Raw genomic sequence first — 20,412 nt, 5'->3', positions numbered from 1 at the left:
CCATGCCCATTGACTATGTGCTTATGACTTGCTGAGCTTAGCACTAGCGCTCTTAAATTAGGGCCTGAATAGTTCATTCAAAAAATGTAAAAATTGTCATAATTTACTCTCATTCATGTTGCTTCAACGCAAAGTTATTTTCTTTCTTTTGTGAAACACAAAATGAGATGTTAGGTAGAACACCCAAATTGCACTTTTCCATGCAACTAAAGTGGATGGTGATTTCCATTTCCACATTCAAAAAACACCATATAGTATTCTATATGACTGGTTCCTTATATTCAAAGTCGTCTTTTTTAAGCTATATAATAACTTTGTGTGTGTAACAGACTCAAATTTAACTCATTGTTCACTGATAATCTTCTCCTTTGCTGTAGTTTTCAAATCTCACGATCTGCAGTCAAGTATGTTCAAACTTGCCACTAGGGTTGCCACGGTGTACAGTGTTACCAGTTTTACTCGGTACAAGGGACAACACCTGTGTGAAATTTTATATCGGGTAAAAGGGGGAAACATTATGAATAGAACTTCCAATATCAATACAATAGCCTAACGAATAGAATAGCCTTAAATAAAGAATAGTTGCCTAATGAATAGTTTGCGACCCATGATAAATGATCCTAAATAACGGACTGAAAGCCAGATGTTCTTTACCAACGTATCAAATGACACAGGTAGTAAAGTATGTGCACTCACAGAAGACATTTAATTGCAGGTAGCGAATATAATGTGCATGGTGAGACATCTCGGATTCTGAATGACACAAGAAATGCTGTTAGACACACAGACACGCGCTTAAAGAAACACACTTTATTATATTATTAAGAATAGATAACAGAAAAGCCATCTATGCGCATGTACGAAAAGCTGTTTGTTCGGAGGCGTGCAGTCTCTTGGAACACGCATATGTAAAGCGTTCTCACTCTTTCTTTGTTTCAGTCTACATTTTTTTGCAAGAATAGTATCGTCTTTGAGAATGCTGCAAATGACCTCAGATATCTCAGCTCAGGAGGTGCTCTGAGTTCAGTTCACTTTATTTCCTCAGGGCAGTTCAATCTGCAGGGTCACTATATATATAGCCTATACATCTGTGATTAAATCATAAAATAACACAAAAACATGTTCACCTCAAGCCATGATTTATATTTCTGTGATTAATATCATCATTATAATTACGTATACATTTATAATTGTTTTTAGATCTTAATTTGTATTAGTAATTTTCTGCCTGTTGTCACAGATGATAACTGGAAAGGTGGTTATATATGTTTGTTTTTTTTACCACTTCATTATTTTAATTGCTTTTTCGTTTCATTTGAAGTAGTGTTGTCAAAAGTACAGGTATTCGGTACCAAGTCGATACTAAAATAAAAAAAAAAGATGTAATGATACCAGTGTTTCTGCAGTACCGGTAGTACTGAACACCGACTCTATCCGGGTACAAGCGCACAGTATGACTGACACACGACACAAGCTTATTTTGAACACGTGCTGTTACTCCTTGTGCACTGAAATGGACAATTAATCAAATTAAAACCATGACTTGTCCTAGTGTGATTTATTAAACCTCTAAAAGCTGCAATCTTAGTCTGGATGAGCAGCTTTTTTTTTTTAATTTAAAAAAATTTACATTTAAACAAATGTATAAAAATAAAAGCATGACAGCTGTTGAAGAAAAATTTGGCAAAAAATGCAATGACATGTTGAAAGGTTCTATTTTCACTTGTTAAAAGTTAAAAGAATTAATAGATTGGACACCATTTTGATGATGAAATTAAACTTTAAAACATGTTCTGGAAAGTTATGGAAAATAATAATAATTATTAAACTATATATATATATATAAATAACTACACTGGTGTCTTCAATAGAACATTATCATATAACCATATTTTTGCTGTGGAATCAAAATTGGTATCGAGAACCGTGAAATTTCACTGGTATCGACTACTGATATTTTGATACCGTGACAAAACTAGTTTGAAGTGCAATTTGAATTTAGAAATGTCTGTGGTTTAAGTTTTTTGCTTTTTAAATAAATGAATTTAATTTTCAATGCTAAATAACTAAAGCAAAAATATTCACTAATCCCTCAGCCGGGGGGGTTGATGATGTAATTGCATATTGTGATTTTTTTATTTATTTATAAACATACAGTGAACATATTTCTTGCATATCACCCAGCCCTAGGAGGGAACAAAACAAATCCACACACATTCAAAGTCATTACTCTTCCGAAGCAGCTAAAGTGGGTCCTGGGATGAAAGGTAACACAAGACCAACATCAAACCCGCAAGAACCAACAAGTGATGCATTTGCCCAGACAACGAAATACCTGACCTGTTTTTATATCACTCTGTCATTTTGTTTGTTTGATCTGTAAAGCATTTTGGGTCAACTTCAGTTGTTTTCAAATGTGCTCTATAAATAAAGGTTGACTTGACTAGCCCATGATGGAGAGAATGCATGGATGAAGTAGGTTCGTTGCCAAAGAGATGTTGCCCTTCGCAACTGTTGAAAAGCCATCTTTCAAAAAGTTGAACAACACACATTTTAATTACACATTTAAAAATGTTTCAGTTTCATTTGAATTTTTTGTTAAAATTAATACAAAATAAAGTTACAAGTTTGAAATCAAGCTGCCTTCATGAAAATTTACCCCATAGTGCCACTTAGCGTCCAACCAGCAGTAATACCGGTGTTAGTCGGTTTGAACATGAACACCGCACCGGTGTCATGTGACATGTGAGAACCAACAGCATTTGGCGTCAATGATATCAAGCATGGGAAACCACAATGTGCGAATAGGATTTGCAAGGCAAGGCAGAGGGAAGGATTGTCAGTGAATAAAGTATTCAATTTTGGACTGTTCCTACCATAAAGTTATTGTATGTCTTCAGAGGATTTAAAATACAGTAGACAAAATACAAAATACGTTGATGGTGCTTTTTTCTTTTCTTTCTTGGTGGTATAAATCACCATCCACTTTTTTGTATGAAAAAATGCAGCTCGGACATTCTGCCAAACATCCTACTTTGTGTTTCACAGAAGAAAGAAAATCATACAGGTTTGGAAATTAGGGTGAGCAAATGATGACAAAATACTACAACTGTTCCTTTAAGAGGAAGGCAAAACTGTTTGTTGGTCATTTGTCAAAGGCCTTGAATATCAACACAGGCTATATGTGAGTGTGCCTTCCGACAGAACAAATAAAACTCACAAGTATTGAGCAGATGATCCCTGCTGCGAAACAAATGAAGAACCACTTCACCCGCGTGCTGAAACTGAGGCTTGTGCCATCCAGGACCTACAGAGAAAAATCACAGGATGTCACATGATTCTCAATGCCCTACTAACAAAGAGTTCATAACTGAGCATGCTGACGTCTGCATATGATCCATTCAAAATACAATTAATGGATAAATGCACAGATCCACTGGGAGAACAAGACAGGAAGAAAATATACTTTTGCTCTTGATTTTCCAAGTGAATGTTCATATGATCATGCAAGCTTGTTGTGGTGTTATTTCCTGCACGGCCAGTACTTAGAAACAGATAGATATCTGTTATAACACACAAGGGCATTCCCTGTCTTATTTCAACTAACAGACAACTAACTGATTGTATATAATTTAAAGGGGTCATATCATGCAACCCCAATTCTTTAAAAGTTGGGACAGTATGGAAAATGCTAATAAAAACAAAAAGGAGTGACTTGTAATTTCTATTCACCCTGTGTAATATTGAAAACACTACAACAACACATTATGTGATGTTTTACCTTGTGAATTTAATTAAGACTGTATTTAAAATACACACTCATTTAAAATCAGATAATTGCAACAAGCTCCAAAAAAGTTGGGACTGAAGTCGGCGGAGCTTCTGGACAGTGATGATGTATGGCTTCTCCTTTGCATAGTAAACCCTTAACTTGCATCTGTGGATGCAGCCAGGGGCGTTGGACCATGGGTATTGATGGACCTGAGTAACAGGGGCCCTGACTAAAGGGGGAGCCCGCAGAAAGGCTATTCCATGATATTTCCTCATGTACAGTGTATCTAAATGGGGGAGATGCTGATTTAAACATGGAGACGATGCGCAACAACGAAAGCCATCCGTGTAGCGCATGCTGATCGTTTTCCTATCAAACCGCAAACCCCCCCACCACCCCGTCGAACGACGGCTGGGGCCCTCTGAAAGGTATGGTGGGGGGGCCCACGGATGCTATGCCCCTGGATGCCGCGATGAATGGTGCTGACTGACAAAGGTTTACTGAAGTATTCCCAAGACCATGTCATGATGTACATTATAAATGCATGACAATTTTTACAACAGTGACGTCTGAGTGATCAGCGATCAAGCGCATTCAGAAGTGGTTTTCGGCCTCGCCCTTTACGCACCGATATTTTACCGCATTGCTTGAATCTTTTAACTATATTTTGCAGGGACTAAATACTAAATGTTTTTCATTTCGTTTCGTTCGGAGCAAAAACAGTTTTTTTTTTCATTCCGTTTCAGAAGTTCCACAGACTCCTTTTCAAATGGTTACCGGTTAAAATAAAATAAAAGAACAGTTAATAATGTTCTTTTTAAAATGACAGTACTCTGTTCTAAGGAGTGGGTGAAATACCAATTGAAGTGTTGCCAGATCTCGCAGGATAAACAAGCAACCTGGGCTTTGTTTCCCAAAAGCATCGTAGTAGATCATAGAATTCATCTTACAAATAAAAGTTATTTGTTTACTTGAAATATATCGTTCTTTATAAAACGATTGCAAAACAAAATGCAATTATGTAGTGAATTAAGTTGTAAATTTAAGAAAATATTTTTAGATATTTCCAGTGAGGTAAATTACAAACGTTTTAAAGTTACACAGAGATGTAATGAAGTTGCAATGACTTCACATTTCAGCACTTCACGTTTATGGGCAACATCTCTGTCAAGTAGCACTTAAAGCGCATCCTCGCACATTCATGTTGAATGCAGTTTTGGGAAGCGCACGTAAAAAATAAAGAACGTTCGTAAAATCGCTCGTAGAAAACGCTCTTAACCGCAAAGATCAATCGTTATCGGGAAACCTAGCCCTAGTCTGGAAAAACAAGCACAAAATGTGTGAAAATAAGCAATTTATTTTTTTCCTGTGTGGTGGATTTATCAGTATAGAAATTATAACAAGCATACAGTTACTTAATAGTTAAGTAAAGGGATAGTTCACCCAAAAATGAAAATTCTCACATAATTTACTCACCCTCCCATGCCATCCCAGGTCTGTATGACTTTCTTTCTTCACCAGAACACATTTGAAGAAACATGGAAAAATATTTCAGCTCAGTAGGTCCTTAAAATGCAAGTGGATGGTGATCCAATTTTTGAAGCTCCAAAAATCACATATAGTCAGCATAAACGTCATCCATACGACACCAGCTGTTAAATTAATGTCTTCTAAAGCGACACCATCACTTCTGGTGCGAAAAAGATCAGTATCTATGTACTTAACTACAACAAATCGCTTCCAGTCAGTAGCGGTATGCACGTGTGACGTAATAGTTTTGACATTTGGAATACACGAGAACTGAGACATTTGCAGCACAGCCAGAAGAGCAGAGCTGTTTACAACAGAGTAGGAGAAACGCTGTACAGAAGTTTCATTGGTTTTGGTTTAGATCTGTATTTATCTGTTTCTTCACTCACAATGGTGCGTTTGTGTGCTTATCCTGGACGTCTCAACCGAGAGAAGAACGTGAGATTACATCCGTAACATGGCAACGCGAATACATCACACGAGAGACGGCATGAGCTCAACCCTCTTTTGAATGCGTATACTGCTGCTGACCGGAAGATGGTTTATAATAAAAAAAAAAAAGTACTTAAATATTTATCTTTTTTCACATGAAAAATGAAAAAGACGACATTAATTTAACCGCTGGATTCGTATGGATGATGTTTATGCTGACTGTCTGTGATTTTTCAAACTTAAAAAGATATTTTTCTTCAAATGTGTTCTGCTGAAGAAAGAAAGTCATACACATATGGGACACCATGAGAAAATGATAGAGATAGAGAAAACTATCCCTTTAATTACAGATCTGCATCTAAGGGGGCTTTCACACTGGGCACATTTGCTGCGGTCCGATTCCAAGTTCCTCCTGCAGCGTTGGTCTGGTTTCACACTCACTTGATTCTATTGAACCCTGGTCCATTTGGATTCATCTTACATCATCACAAACACGCATGGAGAACACAACACTTTTTAATAATACTTTTTGTTTTTTTGTCATTTTGGTGCCATTATGCCAATAATTTAAATTCACCAGATGACGTTTAACGAGGAATATTAAACTATTATATTATATCATATTAAATATTAAACTGCAGTTATGCTGTAGAACTAAGCCATTCTAACGGTAGATTCCTCCAGTGCTGGCCACAGAGGAATGCGAAGGAATAAAAATTAAAAAAAACTATCTGCGACTATCAGCACAGGTTTTTGCCAATAACCATTCCAAAAAGCAACTATCGACACAGATTAATCTGTAAAATTGATTTGTTGGTCTACCTCTAGTTATTGTAATGTTTTTTATTTTATTTTATTTTTTAATGTGTGCCAAAAACAGCTATAATCGAATTTATGATAATGTACCACCCTCTATCTGATCCTCAGAATTAAATTGGCCATGTTCTCAACAAGATGTCAGAAAGCTGCAGAAGTTCCGAATATGCCGTTTTTACAGCTTAGTTTCAATAAATGCTCTGTTTTTAACTTGGGAGGAAGTTTTGCATTCTGAAAGTTACAGTTTGTCAATGAACTCTCAAAAGATAAAATTGAAAAGAAAAAGAAACATTTATTTTCTCACGATATGACCCCTCTAAAAACACTATATAAAATATATCAGGTTTTAAAGGCACAAAACAACTGAAAGGGTCTGCAACACAGTTTAAATCCCAAGATCAGATAGGCTGGCACAAACCAAACAACATCCGGAGGTCATGACCTTACCTCACATGATCCTTCCCCTCAGGAAGCATGTAAAATCAGCAATGTTACAAATATCATTACCACATAAAAATTATTGGCAAACACATACACAAAATGCAGTTTTGGACAAGGTACCATGCTAATGCCGTACTTTTATGGATGCCAACATGCTGGTAATACCATAGTATTCTTTTAAAAACCATGTTTAATGAGTGTAATCATTCAGGACTATGGTGCATTTCGAAGTACCATGAAATACTATATTTTGGACATGGTACCATGGTAATAACATGTTTTTGGATACTATAATGATGGTAATACCATGGCATTATTTATATAAATACCATGGCATACATCAAAGTACAAGGTATTACTATTATGTTTTGGTGTTATTACCATGATTTTTTTTTTAGAAATGTAACCATGGTAATAACATGTTTTATATATTACAATGACAGTAATACATCTGTACTCTATGAAGGACATTTGAGGAGTCCCACTTACATTCTATGGTAAATGAATATGTTTATTATACAATATCATGGCATATATCAAGGTACAGCGGTATTACCATTTACTGTACCATGGAACCGCCACAGTACTTTTGTTTGTAAATGTTTCAAAGACAGTGAAGCATTTATCACCATTTGAATCAACAGTCTGACTGACAGTACTAATGTGTCCTGCCCATTACAGACGCACAGCAAATAAAACACACTTTCTCTTTGTACCTGTGCTGTAAGCCCCACTTCTTCATTCTCCTCTCGACCACTTAATGCACGACGCAACTTGTCCATCGTTGCTCGTAAGTTGAAATGTTTGTTTAGCTGAAATGCTAAAACACTTCCTCAAAGTTCAGCATTTCACATTAGTCAGACTTAACGTTATTCTTTCCCAGCCGTATTCCGACATCCCGCCCTTGGACTCAATGCTGCTTGCTGTGATTGGACGGCTAGATGACGGACTTTTCAAACGCCCAATCGTAAAGTGACGGAAGAGCTGGTAAGCCAATCCTGATAAAGAAGGCGGGACTTGCTGGAAAACGGACGGAATTAATAAGACTGGTGGAACGCAGGCGAGCATGCGCAAAGTCGATCTCAACGTCCGAAATCGTTCTCTGTTCCCTATACAGTGCACATGTGGCAATTAATCTTTTATTAGACAAACAGTTTAGGTAATTGTTTCTTGTGTTGTACATTTTGGTACTACAATCGAATCACATCAAATATTACATATATCAATGCCTTTCTATGTGGAAACAGACAATATGACACGAAAACATTTGACTTATGACAAGAAAACTACACATTTTGTTTTTTCTCTTTAAAACGTTTAGTAGACATCCCGGATACAGTATGTTTGCAATTTTAATTTAGCGAGGGACTGCAAAACTTTGTTTAAACCTACATTTTTAACATATCATGGGCCCTGTAATAAAAAATAATTATTTTTTTTAAATTAATAAATAAATACAATCTCGAAAGAGTTTAACACATAGCACAATGCTCACGAAATCTGCTGCGAAACCGAAAATTAATTTATTTTTGTATTTCTCCATAAATATTGTATGTTCAAATATCAGTGAGCCTTCCTTTCACTAGCTTTCTTTCTTGTCTACTTCTATATTTGTACTTTTCCTTTGACCCCTGGGTGTCACAGAGAAGAAAAATACTGCTAATAATAATTATATATATATATATATATATATATATATATATATATATATATATATATATATATATATATATATATATATATAAAACTCAGCAAAAAAAAAAGAAAGGTCCCTTTTTCAGGACACTGTATTTTAAAGATAATTTTGTAAAAATCCAAATAACTTTACAGATCTTTATTGTAAAGGGTTTAAACAATGTTTTCCATGCTTGTTCAATGAACCATAAACAATTAATGAACATGCACCTGTGGAACAGTCGTTAAGACACTAACAGCTTACAGACGGTAGGCAATTAAGGTCACAGTTATAAAAACTTAGGACATTAAAGAAACTTTTCTACTGACTCTGAAAAACACCAAAAGAAAGATGCTCAGGGTCCCTGCTCATCTGCGTGAATGTGCCTTAGACATGCTGCATGGAGGCATGAGGACTGCAGATGTGGCCAGGGCAATAAATTGCAATGTCCGTACTGCGAGACGCCTAAGACAGCGCTACAGGGAGACAGGAAGGACAGCTGATCGTCCTCGCAGTGGCAGACCACGTGTAGCAACACCTGCACAGGATCCGTACATCCGAATATCACACCTGCGGGACAGGTACAGGATGGCAACAACAACTGCCCGAGTTACACCAGGAATGCACAATCCCTCCATCAGTGCTCAGACTGTCCGCAATAGGCTGAGAGAGGCTGGACTGAGGGCTTGTAGGCCTGTTGTAAGGCAGGTCCTTACCAGACATCACCGGCAACAACGTCACCTATGGGCACAAACCCACCTTCACTGGACCAGACAGGACTGGCAAAAAGTGATCTTCACTGATGAGTCGTGGATTTGTCTCATTGGGGTGATGGTCAGGCTCGCGTTTATCGTCGAAGGAATGAGTGTTACACCGAGGCCTGTACTCTGGAGCAGGATCGATTTGGAGGTGGAGGGTCCGTTATGGTCTGGGGCGGTGTGTCACAGCATCATCGGACTGAGCTTGTTGTCATTGCAGGCAATCTCAACGCTGTGCGTTACAGGGAAGACATCCTCCTCCCTCATGTGGTACCCTTCCTGCAGTCTCATCCTGACATGACCCTCCAGCATGACAATACCACCAGCCATACTGCTCGGATCAAAATCCCATTGAGCATGTCTGGGACCTGTTGGATTGGAGAGTGAGGGCTAGGGCCATTCCCCCCAGAAATGTCCAGGAACTTGCAAGTGCCTTGGTGGAAGAGTGGGGTAACATCTCACAGCAAGAACTGGCAAATCTGGTGCAGTCCATGAGGAGGAGATGCACTGCAGTACTTAATGCAGCTGGTGGCCACACCAGATACTGACTGTGACTTTTGATTTTGACCCCCTCTTTGTTCAGGGACACATTATTCCATTTCTGTTAGTCACATGTCTGTGAAACTTGTTCAGTTTATGTCTTAGTTGTTGAATCTTTTTATGTTCATACAAATATTTACATATGTTAAGTTTGCTGAAAATAAAAGCAGTTGAAAGTGAGAGGATGTTTCTTTTTTTACTGAGTTTATATATATATATATAAATATTAAATTTCTAAGTACGTGAATATTGTGAAGAGGCCTATTGATGTCAGAGGAGAAGATATAGCATATAAATAATGTAATATTTTATGTTAATAATAATATATAAATGTTTATATATATACATTTTTAAATAATTATATACAAAATTATATATACAGTATATTTCTACTTATTTTTCCTTTGACACCAGGGTGTCAACAGAGCAGAAAAATAAAATATAATAATAATAATTATATATATGACATTTATAATCATGTGAATATTGTGAATAGGCCTATTGATGTCAGAGAAGTTTTAGCATATAAATAATATATATGTGTGTGTGTGTGTGTGTGTGTGTGTGTGTGTATATACGTACATATAAATGTACTGTAGATTACATTTCTAACTATGTTAATATTGTGAATAGGCCTAATGATGATCTGATAACCATTTGAATAGAGAACTGACATTGTTTCTTTTTTTTTTTTCACAAAGGAGGCTTTACTACCTATCAGAATCTTGAGATATGTCTGATCAGATTTTCATCAGTGCTGTTTATTTTTATAAACATTTGGTATGCAAGCCAACATAGAGCATAAAACTACAGCCTTTTCTAGCAAGGATGGGTCCTAACAATATTGCTGTTTGGTATCACTGCAGGTAGTCACTGGTGTGCAGCATTAACTGTTTAGTTTTGCTAACAGAAGCACCGATGTTCTGACATAAACCTGTTTCCCTTAAACACTGGTGAGGGTGCTGTAAAAAGAAAAGAAAAAAAAAAAAAAGAAATCAGCATTAAACAACAAATCTAAAACAAAACAGTTTCACATGTAAAAATTAAGCCACACCAGCAAGAGATGAAGTGTTTGGCTGCTGATCATCTGTGTTTCTCTGCTTAAAGCAGCTTCATGTCTGGAAAAGGTGTTTATCATATTCATACAAAAATATTGGACTGTCTCCAATTTATCTTACAAAATGCATCTACTGCTATCATTAGTGTTTCAGAAGCTGCTACAAAGTTTGTATGACTGCATGCAAATGGGATTTCTAAGATACCTTCAATGACTAAAATAAGTTTAACAGAGTGCATTATGTGGGTTAAAAAAAATGCTAGCACCTGTTAAATTTTCTTAATTGCACTGGCATGAATTTACGCATATAATAAAGAAGAATTTCAGAATATTGGTCAAAGTTGCCAAAATCTCAGATTATCATGTCAGTGTAGATGATGACCTCAGTACATCCACCATGTCATGTGTTTGCCAGAACTTTGATCTAAAGACTATATGCAATACATATGAAGCTACAATTTAGTAATCTAGTTCAAACTGTATTTGCAAGTTATTTACATTTCCAGGAAATCTAAAATGCATGCCCACGTTAATATTATAAAGTCGCTTTACCTAGTGCAAAGGTGTGGCACTTGTTTGGGTTTTATGTTTATGCATAAAGGTCACTTAAAAATAATAATTACATATATAAAAAAATGAACCAGATATTTTCAATAAATGTATAGACAGTCAGATAGAAAAATACAGTACATATACATGCAATATCAACAAATGAATCAAAGACAAACAAATAAATCAACCAATTTGGTCCAAATACTGAAGATGAACAAAATATACAAACATCAGCAATTAAAAACAGCTGTTTAAAAAAAAAAAAAAAATATTCCTCATGTAAATGGTTATCAACTTGAAGTCTCAGCATTACACAACATAAAACATAAAACTGGGACATAAAGAAAGTAAACAATCAAATAAATGGCATGTAAAGATGTTCTTTGTGCTTTCATTAACACCCATACTGTACAACCATTCATTTCTCATAAAAATACACACTGTACTGTACATGGCATGCATGTGCAAAAGACTGCATTTCCAACCGACTGCACACAGTTTGGGAAGGATAACCATGATCTTTGCTGTCCACCATTCCAAGCTAAAACATTTCCATAATGATACACAAGTGCTCATCCACAAACCAACAGCCATATCAGCCTGTTTTCCAGTCCTGACAGCTGTGATGTTTGCATCTGGGCTTCATCAGTCTCTTAACATCAGTGGAGACACTAGGCAGATTGCTCTTTGGAGATTGCTCTGGATGCTTTGGTGGCCGCCTGGTGCCCTGTCCAAAGTCTGGACGCTGGACATGTCTTTAAGCTGTTGACGCCTCTGTGTCTGCTCAGAGTGCTATAGACGAGTGGATGTGAGTCTCTTTATTCCTCTCCTTTGAGCCAGAGAGGAGGACAGAACGGGCTCCAGTTTCGGGGCCTGAGGTGATCGGTTCAAAGCGGAGTATGTGGCAGCCATTGCCCCCTGGGAAGTGATGCCATACATTGGTTTAATATATCATAAATTACAGTATACTGTGGTAAAGCAAGAAAGCATAAATTGAAACCCACCTCTGGTGATAAAAAATAAATTATTATCAACTTATCCCTCTAAATCTGTGACATGGTGTACTTTATGGAGTATTTTTTTGTTCATATTTCACTGGCCAGTTTGATAGTAGTCTCGGACATTACACTGACATGTATTCAGGGTTAACAATTAATTTCCACAAATTTTCCAACAGTTTTTTTTCCCCCTCAAAAAAATTATTTCACGATTTATGCGTTTCTATTTCATAAAAAAAATAAAGAGTTATCTTTAATAAAATTAAATTAAAAAACACAATATTTTAAGTCTTATTCATTTAAATTTGTTAAACATGACACAATTCAAGTTGATTAAATTTTGTTATGAAAATGAAATACATCAATCTTAAAAATAGGCTAAAATATTTTTAGTGTACCGGGTTAAGATCTAATATATATATATACACACACACACACACACACACACACACACACACACACACACATATTATATTATTATATTATTTAGATTTCTGGGACTAAGTAATAGATCATTTATACTGTATATTTAAAAGATAATACTTTTCAGTGTACAAATGCCTCAAATAAAAGGTTTACAATGGCTCAAAGGGGGAGTTGCTGAAATTTCTTGCAATATCTTATATTCACTTTAGAAATTTCAAAGAGTTCTTCAGGGTAAAAAAAAAAATAAAAAGCAAAAAATAAAAAATGCCTTCGTATAATATTCCCTGCATTTGGTCACCCATGATGATTAATTTATTCCACAACCAAAAGTGTCCTATAATAGGGGTGTTAATGTCATAAAGTGAGTGGCATTTGACTAGTAATTTGATCTCAGCATTGCAGGCAACATGAGGGGGTACATGTACAATAAAACAGCTTTTTCTACTGATACTGTATGTCTTGAGACTTTGTGTCAGATTAAATTATAATCATATTTGCCAAAAGTACTCTCCATTTCTTGTTTTTTTGCAAGTGGAAAAAAAGGTCTTCAAACCTGAATGTTATGGTGTAGCCACCTGGCAACAATTTATTTTCTTTTTACTTTCTTACCTTTCAGAACCAATAATATAACCAACAATATGTTGTTTTTAAGCCACATGACATTTGATTTTTGTCTCCAAAATAGTTTGTTCTCAGGTCACCCTTACAGTGATCCACAAATTGCTCTTTTAAACAAATTTCTCAATATTAAGAATATTAATATTTGCTCATAATATTTGCTGCATATTTGGATTTGGTATGTTAATTAGATGTTGCTGTTAACTGATCAACTTTGTCTAACATGGTTTTACAGAAAAGTAAGAAAATATTAATGTTGTCGTATGGCAACCCTGTTTACAATGGAAAATTTGATATGTTGCCATATGGCAACTCTGCATTGTAATGGAATTGCACTAATGCATTTTACCATTGGGAATTTTTATAGATAGAGGCATCAATTATATTATTGCATTTATTAATATATTTATGAGTGTTATATCCATAAAACAATTGCATTTAGGCATAAATAACACAATTACAATTTGTATTTCTTCTTTTCAGACCAAAATGAACACAGCAATGTTTAATAGAAAGGGAAAGAAGAGTGCTCAGTTAGCTCTTCCGATTGGCAACAGCGAGGATGAGTTAGGCTTTAGTGACAGTGAAAATGACATTGATCATTAACAATGTTGTAGAACACATGATAATGGTTCAATAGTTTTGGTTTGCAGGAGTTCCAAGTGTATAAATGCATCAATTAATTAAATAAGTATTCATTTAATTTAAGGAGAAATTGATTATTTGTAATGAATTTAATAATGATTTAAACAAACACTGGTTTTTGGACAATTTTATATTGTGGTACGGAGTTGCCAGAGTTGCAACGATTCCTTTTTTTTTTTTTTTTTTTTTAAATGCATTTTTTTTTAGAGCTATATTATGTCAGAAAATCAAATAGAAAACATATTTCACTGTTAGAACAATGTGTACCATGCAGGGTTAAATCAGTTCTCAGATGCAACTTTACATGTAAACATTAGGTGGCGATATAGGACATTCTATAGTGGATCTGGCAACAGAACATACCTTTTGATCATGTCATCAAAGCATACTTTTTCATCTATTTTAGTGTTTTTGTGTGTTTTTATTTAATTTTGTATTATTATAAAAAAAAAAATCAAATAAAAAAAAAAAAAAAATCATACGATAACTACCTAAATCCTACAAAACAACATACTGTGATGATCGTTTTCAAAACATTTGGTGGCAGAGGCGGGGGTGACAGAGTCTGAAATGAAAAGAGCAGTACCTTCACCAGTTGCACGTCCTGTCTGATGAGCTGGCTCTGAGATAACTGATCGCAATTGACTATCCAGGGATGTCTGAGAACCAGAGGTGCCGTCAGCCGCTGGTGAGGGTCCACATGCAGCATTTTAGTGACAATGTCCTGTTCAAAGATGTCAAAAACATGAATTTTTTGAGGCTGAAATCTAATAATTCAGTTAACCCTCATGAAGATGCTACCCACAGCTCATAGTAAGATTCATCATATGAGATTCTTTGATAAATTTGTGTCATGAATCTGTGCATTACAACCAGGGATTGGTGATAAATCAAATATTAATTATATATATTAAGGATGATTTTGCTGACGATATATACAAATTAAAGGAATAATTCACCCAAAAATGAAAATTCTCTCCTCATTTACTCACCCTCATGCCATCCCAGATGTGTATGACTTTCTTTCTTCAGCAGAACATAAATGAAGATTTTTAGAAGAAAATTTCAGCTCTGTTGTTCCATACATTGCAAGTGAATGGTGGTCAAAACTTTGAAGCTCCAAAAAGCATATAAAGGCAGCATAAAAGTAATCATTTTATGCTTGCTTACTAAAACACACCAAAATCTAACTTTTTTTCATTTCAGTCTGTAGGCACGATCATGATTTCAAGCTCGATAACACTTCCTAGTGCTTGACGCATGCACAGAGCACTAGATGGCGCTATAGGAAGTGTAATCGTGCTTGAAATCATGATTACCAAGGAGACTGCTGATGTCAATATTTATAGTGAAAAAGGTGTAATATTTTGGTCTGTTCTCATCCAAATCCAACTGGATCGCTTCTGAAGACATGGATTAAACCACTGGAGTCATATGGATTACTTTTATACTGCCTTAATGTGGTTTTTGGAGCTTCAAAGTTCCGGTCACCATTCACTTGCATTGTATGGACCTACAGAGCTGAGATATTCTTCTAAAAATCTTCGTTTGTGTTCTGCAGAAGAAAGAAAGTCATACACATCTGGGATGGCATGAGGGTGAGTAAATGATGGGAAAACATTGTGAATATTGTGATGATTTGAATGTCTTATGTGGGGCCATTACATTTCTGTTATTTTAGAATAGTTCTGCAGTGTTTTCTTGCAACCATGAGAGTGTTGAGATAAATTAGCTTCAATGGCAAACAGTTGGTAAGTTAGATTCAATTTGTGTGAATCAGTTCAAATCGTTTGTTTCAATGAATCAATTCAAAACTCTGTTTCAAAGATTCATGGTTCATGTGGTATTTTTCATGTATTAATATGTTTAATTAAAAACATATGTCGGTAAATATTGCTATTTACTACAATGTATTATTATATTGGTGCGTATAGCGAAATGAAAAAATATATATCTTTGATTGTTTTCATTTAGTGAAAAACTGTGTAGAAAACATGGTAGCCATAAACATTTTGATATACATAGCTACTGGCTACAATGACTAATTGTAATGGCTTAGCTACAATATTTTTTCTTCATTTGGACAATATGACTTGTTACATAAAAAGAAAGTAGAAAGCTGACCTTGGCTGCCTCAGAGACTGTGTCCCAGTTGCCTCCTGACAGGGCAAATTTCCCACTGCCAATGCGGGCCAAGATCTCCTCTGGTGTGTCATCAGGGCCATTAGCGAAGGGCGTGAAACTGTGGGACAGAATGATCGCTGAGTGTGTGAAAGAACGCATGAAAATGTGCTTTCATAGAAAGGGTGAAAATAGACTTATTTTTTTAAATACCCCCATTTCCACAGAGTTATTTTTAGCGTACACATATGGCTAGGTCGGAAGAGTGAGATGGATTTTTTTCAAATGTCCCGATTACACAGAGGTTTAAAGCTCAATCCATCACCAGTAACATTAAATTGAGAGTGCTGCTTGGCTTCTGATAGCTTTGGCATTGTGTTCGGGACAATTACTCTGTGTGTAGTGTTGACTTGACCCGGCTTACCTAGTAATCCACTCAACCCTGCTCTAGAAATTAGTCCCCTCATCAGGGCAATGGGAGAAAAGATGTTCTAATAGTGTTTTGACTTGTTTGTCTTAATGTCAGATAGGTCACTCATAATTTGGTTGAAAATGACAGCTTAACGTAAATTTACCTACATATAGCATGCCATCTCATTTAGAGCAACAAATGAAATCTTATCATATTATCATATTGAGATGAGTTTAACTGCACGTTAACATGACAAAAAGTGGGTACATGTGACACTCGGATTACATCCATCAGGCATAATGGACTTTTTTAAAATGTCCTTATGTGAGACAAGCGGTATGTATTTTTCACAAGGCTAGGACTGATATTCTTTTTCACTGCTTATAAAAAGTAAGCTCTTAACTATACTATTTTTTTGTGTTAAAATGATGGAAATAGTGTGAGTACAAAGAGAGGATACTCATACCGTTCTACAAAGCCAAAATGCAGTAACTTTGCCAAAACTGAAACTAAGAATGGCTTCAAAGGTTTTTGATTGTAAAGCCAAATATGGATTATAAACTAGTCTGGCTCTTATTTTTGACCAACTCTGTAGTTACTGCATTTTGCTTTTGCAGTGCAGCACATTCTTCTGACTTATATAATGTATATCCAGTTAAGACTTTCTCGACTCACCCTGCCAGCATGGTGTACAGTAAGATCCCCAGACTCCAGATGTCGCAGGCGGCGTCATAACCCTGTTTCTTCAGGACCTGCATGAATTACAGGTTTATCGTGAATGTGAGAATATTCGATATAACACTCATCTATTTAAGCAGTATGGTACAAGAGGCTGTGTTATATCTAAAGGCAATTGTTAGGCATGAATTGCAACAGATCATATTCACAGTAAAACACAGCCTTAAAGGGATAGTTCACCCAAAAATGAAATTTCTCTCATCATTTATTCACCCTCATGCCATCCCAGATGTGTATGACTTTCTTTCTTCTGCTGAACACAAATGAAGATTTTTAGAAGAATATTTCAGCTCTGTAGGTCCATCACAATGCAAGTGAATGTGTGCAGAAATTCTGAAGCTCCAAAAAGCACATAAAAGCAGCATAAACGTAATCCATACTACTCCATCGGTTAAATCCAAGTCTTTTGAAGTGACATGATAGGTGTGGGTGAGAAACAGATCAATATTTAAGTAATTTTTTTTCCTATAAATTGTCCTCCCAGCCAATTAGGTGGTGATATGCACAAAGAATGTAAATCGGCAAAAACGAAAGAAGAAGAATGTAAAAGTGAAAGTGGAGATTTATAGTAAAAAAAAACACTTAAAGATGTATCTGTTTCTCACCCACACTTATCATATCGCTTCTGAAGACATGGATATAACCACTGGAGTCTTAATTTTTCTTAACTTGTTATTACGCTTATGCTGCCTTTATGTGCTTTTGGAGCTTCTTAGTTCTGGTCACCATTCATTTGCATTGTATTGACCAACAGAGCAAAAAATCTTCATTTGTATTCAGCGGATGAAAGAAAGTCATACACATCTGCGATGGCATGAGGGTGAGTAAATTATGAGAGAATTTTCATTTTTGGGTGAACTATCCCTTTAAGTGTCTAGTAATTGTTTTAATGAAATGGTTGACATGACAAAACTATTAGGGTTATTCTCAAAAAACTGATTTCATTCAGGTCACACAATAATTTTTACACAAGAAAGTTAACATTTTTGTATCTTTTCTTTTGGATTATAAATTGGAAGGTCTGAAATGACTGTAAACACTATTATCAAAACATATTTAAAACATTTTCCACAATTTATCGATATTTTCTGTAGTCTAATATGTCCGGATATACAGTATTCTCATTACTGTAACAAAAAAACCAAGTCCAAAATAATTTATAAAAGCTGATTATTTTTTTAAGATAAAAACTGGGTTTTAACATAACGTAAACATTAAGATGAAATATGTGTTAACTGTTTATCAATATATGATATATCATTACCACAACATGCCAGCCAAATTACACACCTTATTTATATACTGTATACAGTGTGTGTGTGTGTATATATATATATATATATATATATATATATATATATATATATATATATATATATATATATATATATATGTTATAACTATATGTCTAATGGTTAATTTAAGGATAAATGTTCTTGTCTGTATAAATTACTAAGGTATTGGTACATGTTTTAGTAATGATAAGTTGTGGTAATGAGGTTGAAAGTTGCAGTAATGAGAATTGTGTATTAAGGACACAAACTTTCACTAAAACGTTGTTATTACTAAGCAAATTCATTAAACGTCATCCTTCACCCAGCAGAAAATTTTTTTTTTATTTACTATTTATGGATTTTAGCCCGGCATCCAGGCCGGAACTATCCGATTTGTAAAGTTCAGCAGGGTTACAAACAACAGGATTTGGTCAGCTTTTAAAGGTGAACTTTTGTTATTTCTGCAACACAAGCGGCACCAAATGGAATTGCAAAAATAATGAAGTGTCATTGTTCGTTTTGTTTGCTGTTTAGAGTCTAGGGCTGTGAGAGAGTTTTCTCTGAACATCTATTTCAGTGATATCTGTAAGATAGTAGGGACATTTTCTGCATGCTATTCCATAAAAATTATCTACAGCACCTTTAATGGATCATAACAACAATGCAAAGAAAAATTGCTTAAAGGTACCTCTGGTGCTACAAAGTTTGCAGTGTAGCAGGGGGTCATGAGCAGACCATTTTCTGCACGTAACTGTTTGGCGAACCCAAAATCGCAGATTCTGATGGACTCCGGGTCGCCTGTCTCATCAACATACAGGATGTTACTGGGCTTCAAGTCTCGATGTACAACCTACACACAAAAGAAGACACAGTGATATAGTAAATTGTGACATAAAAGTGTCCAAAATGTATGTTGTATTTACAGTGTGTTGTAGAAAAGTATTCCATTTCAAAAATAAAATAGGCCTATTGTATGATCAGTTATAATAATAATAAATAGCTAAATATTTATGACATTATCGGTTAGTTTCAGGTTTAAGGTTTAGGGTAGGGAGGTGGGTTTTGATGCTTTAAAACTCAACAGAGCATTACCCATAAAAACCTGTCGTTAAAAAAATCTGTTTGGGAGAAAATGTAACTTGCTTTTAGCACTCAGTGGACATGTCGCCACAGTCATGTAATCCTCATTATTGGAGCTTGACAGCTCCTGGTCACTGCTGCTTTCATTGTATGCAACAGAGCAGCTTGGAGATTAAAAAAATTCTCCTTTTGTGTTCCACGGAAAAAAATCATACACAAAACAATATAAGGGTAAATAAAGACATAATATGAATTTTTGGGTGAGCTATTCCTTTAAATATACATTCATGTTAGTTCAAATATATATATATGTGTGTGTGTGTGTGTGTGTATATAAATATATATATATATATATATATATGCAAGTATGATATTTCAAAATTTTTAAATGAATGTGAACAAATTATATTAAGCCTGATGTAATTTTATTAATGTTACTAAACCATCAACTGCACATAAACTTAATCAAATTTATCTACACTATCTTTAGCAGTCTCTGAGCAAGCGTCGATGTACTTTCACCACTG

General features: G+C 35.3%; 2 protein-coding genes across 2 annotated transcripts in view; both read right to left on the bottom strand.

Moving 5' to 3' along the window:
- LOC127413947 (vesicle transport protein SFT2A-like) overlaps nucleotides 1-7,885 on the bottom strand; it is a 35,277-nt gene extending 27,392 nt beyond the window's left edge. The window contains exons 1-2 of the mRNA XM_051651530.1: nucleotides 7,708-7,885; nucleotides 3,221-3,307 (exon numbers count right to left, since the gene is read on the bottom strand). Of these exons, the coding sequence (XP_051507490.1) occupies nucleotides 3,221-3,307; nucleotides 7,708-7,773 (153 nt within the window). The 5' untranslated portion in view covers nucleotides 7,774-7,885. The remainder of the gene's footprint in view (nucleotides 1-3,220; nucleotides 3,308-7,707) is intronic.
- Nucleotides 7,886-10,777: 2,892 nt separating this feature from the next.
- The window catches only part of LOC127413923 (ribosomal protein S6 kinase alpha-2), a 58,257-nt gene continuing 48,622 nt past the window's right edge, over nucleotides 10,778-20,412 (bottom strand). The window contains exons 17-21 of the mRNA XM_051651495.1: nucleotides 19,494-19,655; nucleotides 17,469-17,545; nucleotides 16,385-16,502; nucleotides 14,847-14,984; nucleotides 10,778-12,491 (exon numbers count right to left, since the gene is read on the bottom strand). Coding sequence (XP_051507455.1) covers nucleotides 12,366-12,491; nucleotides 14,847-14,984; nucleotides 16,385-16,502; nucleotides 17,469-17,545; nucleotides 19,494-19,655 — 621 coding nt within the window. The 3' untranslated portion in view covers nucleotides 10,778-12,365. The remainder of the gene's footprint in view (nucleotides 12,492-14,846; nucleotides 14,985-16,384; nucleotides 16,503-17,468; nucleotides 17,546-19,493; nucleotides 19,656-20,412) is intronic.

Source organism: Myxocyprinus asiaticus, chromosome 23, assembly GCF_019703515.2.
Source record: "Myxocyprinus asiaticus isolate MX2 ecotype Aquarium Trade chromosome 23, UBuf_Myxa_2, whole genome shotgun sequence".
Lineage (NCBI taxonomy): Eukaryota > Metazoa > Chordata > Actinopteri > Cypriniformes > Catostomidae > Myxocyprinus > Myxocyprinus asiaticus.
The sequence above is the reverse complement of the archived record's forward strand: the minus strand, read 5'-3'. Positions and strand labels throughout refer to the sequence as shown.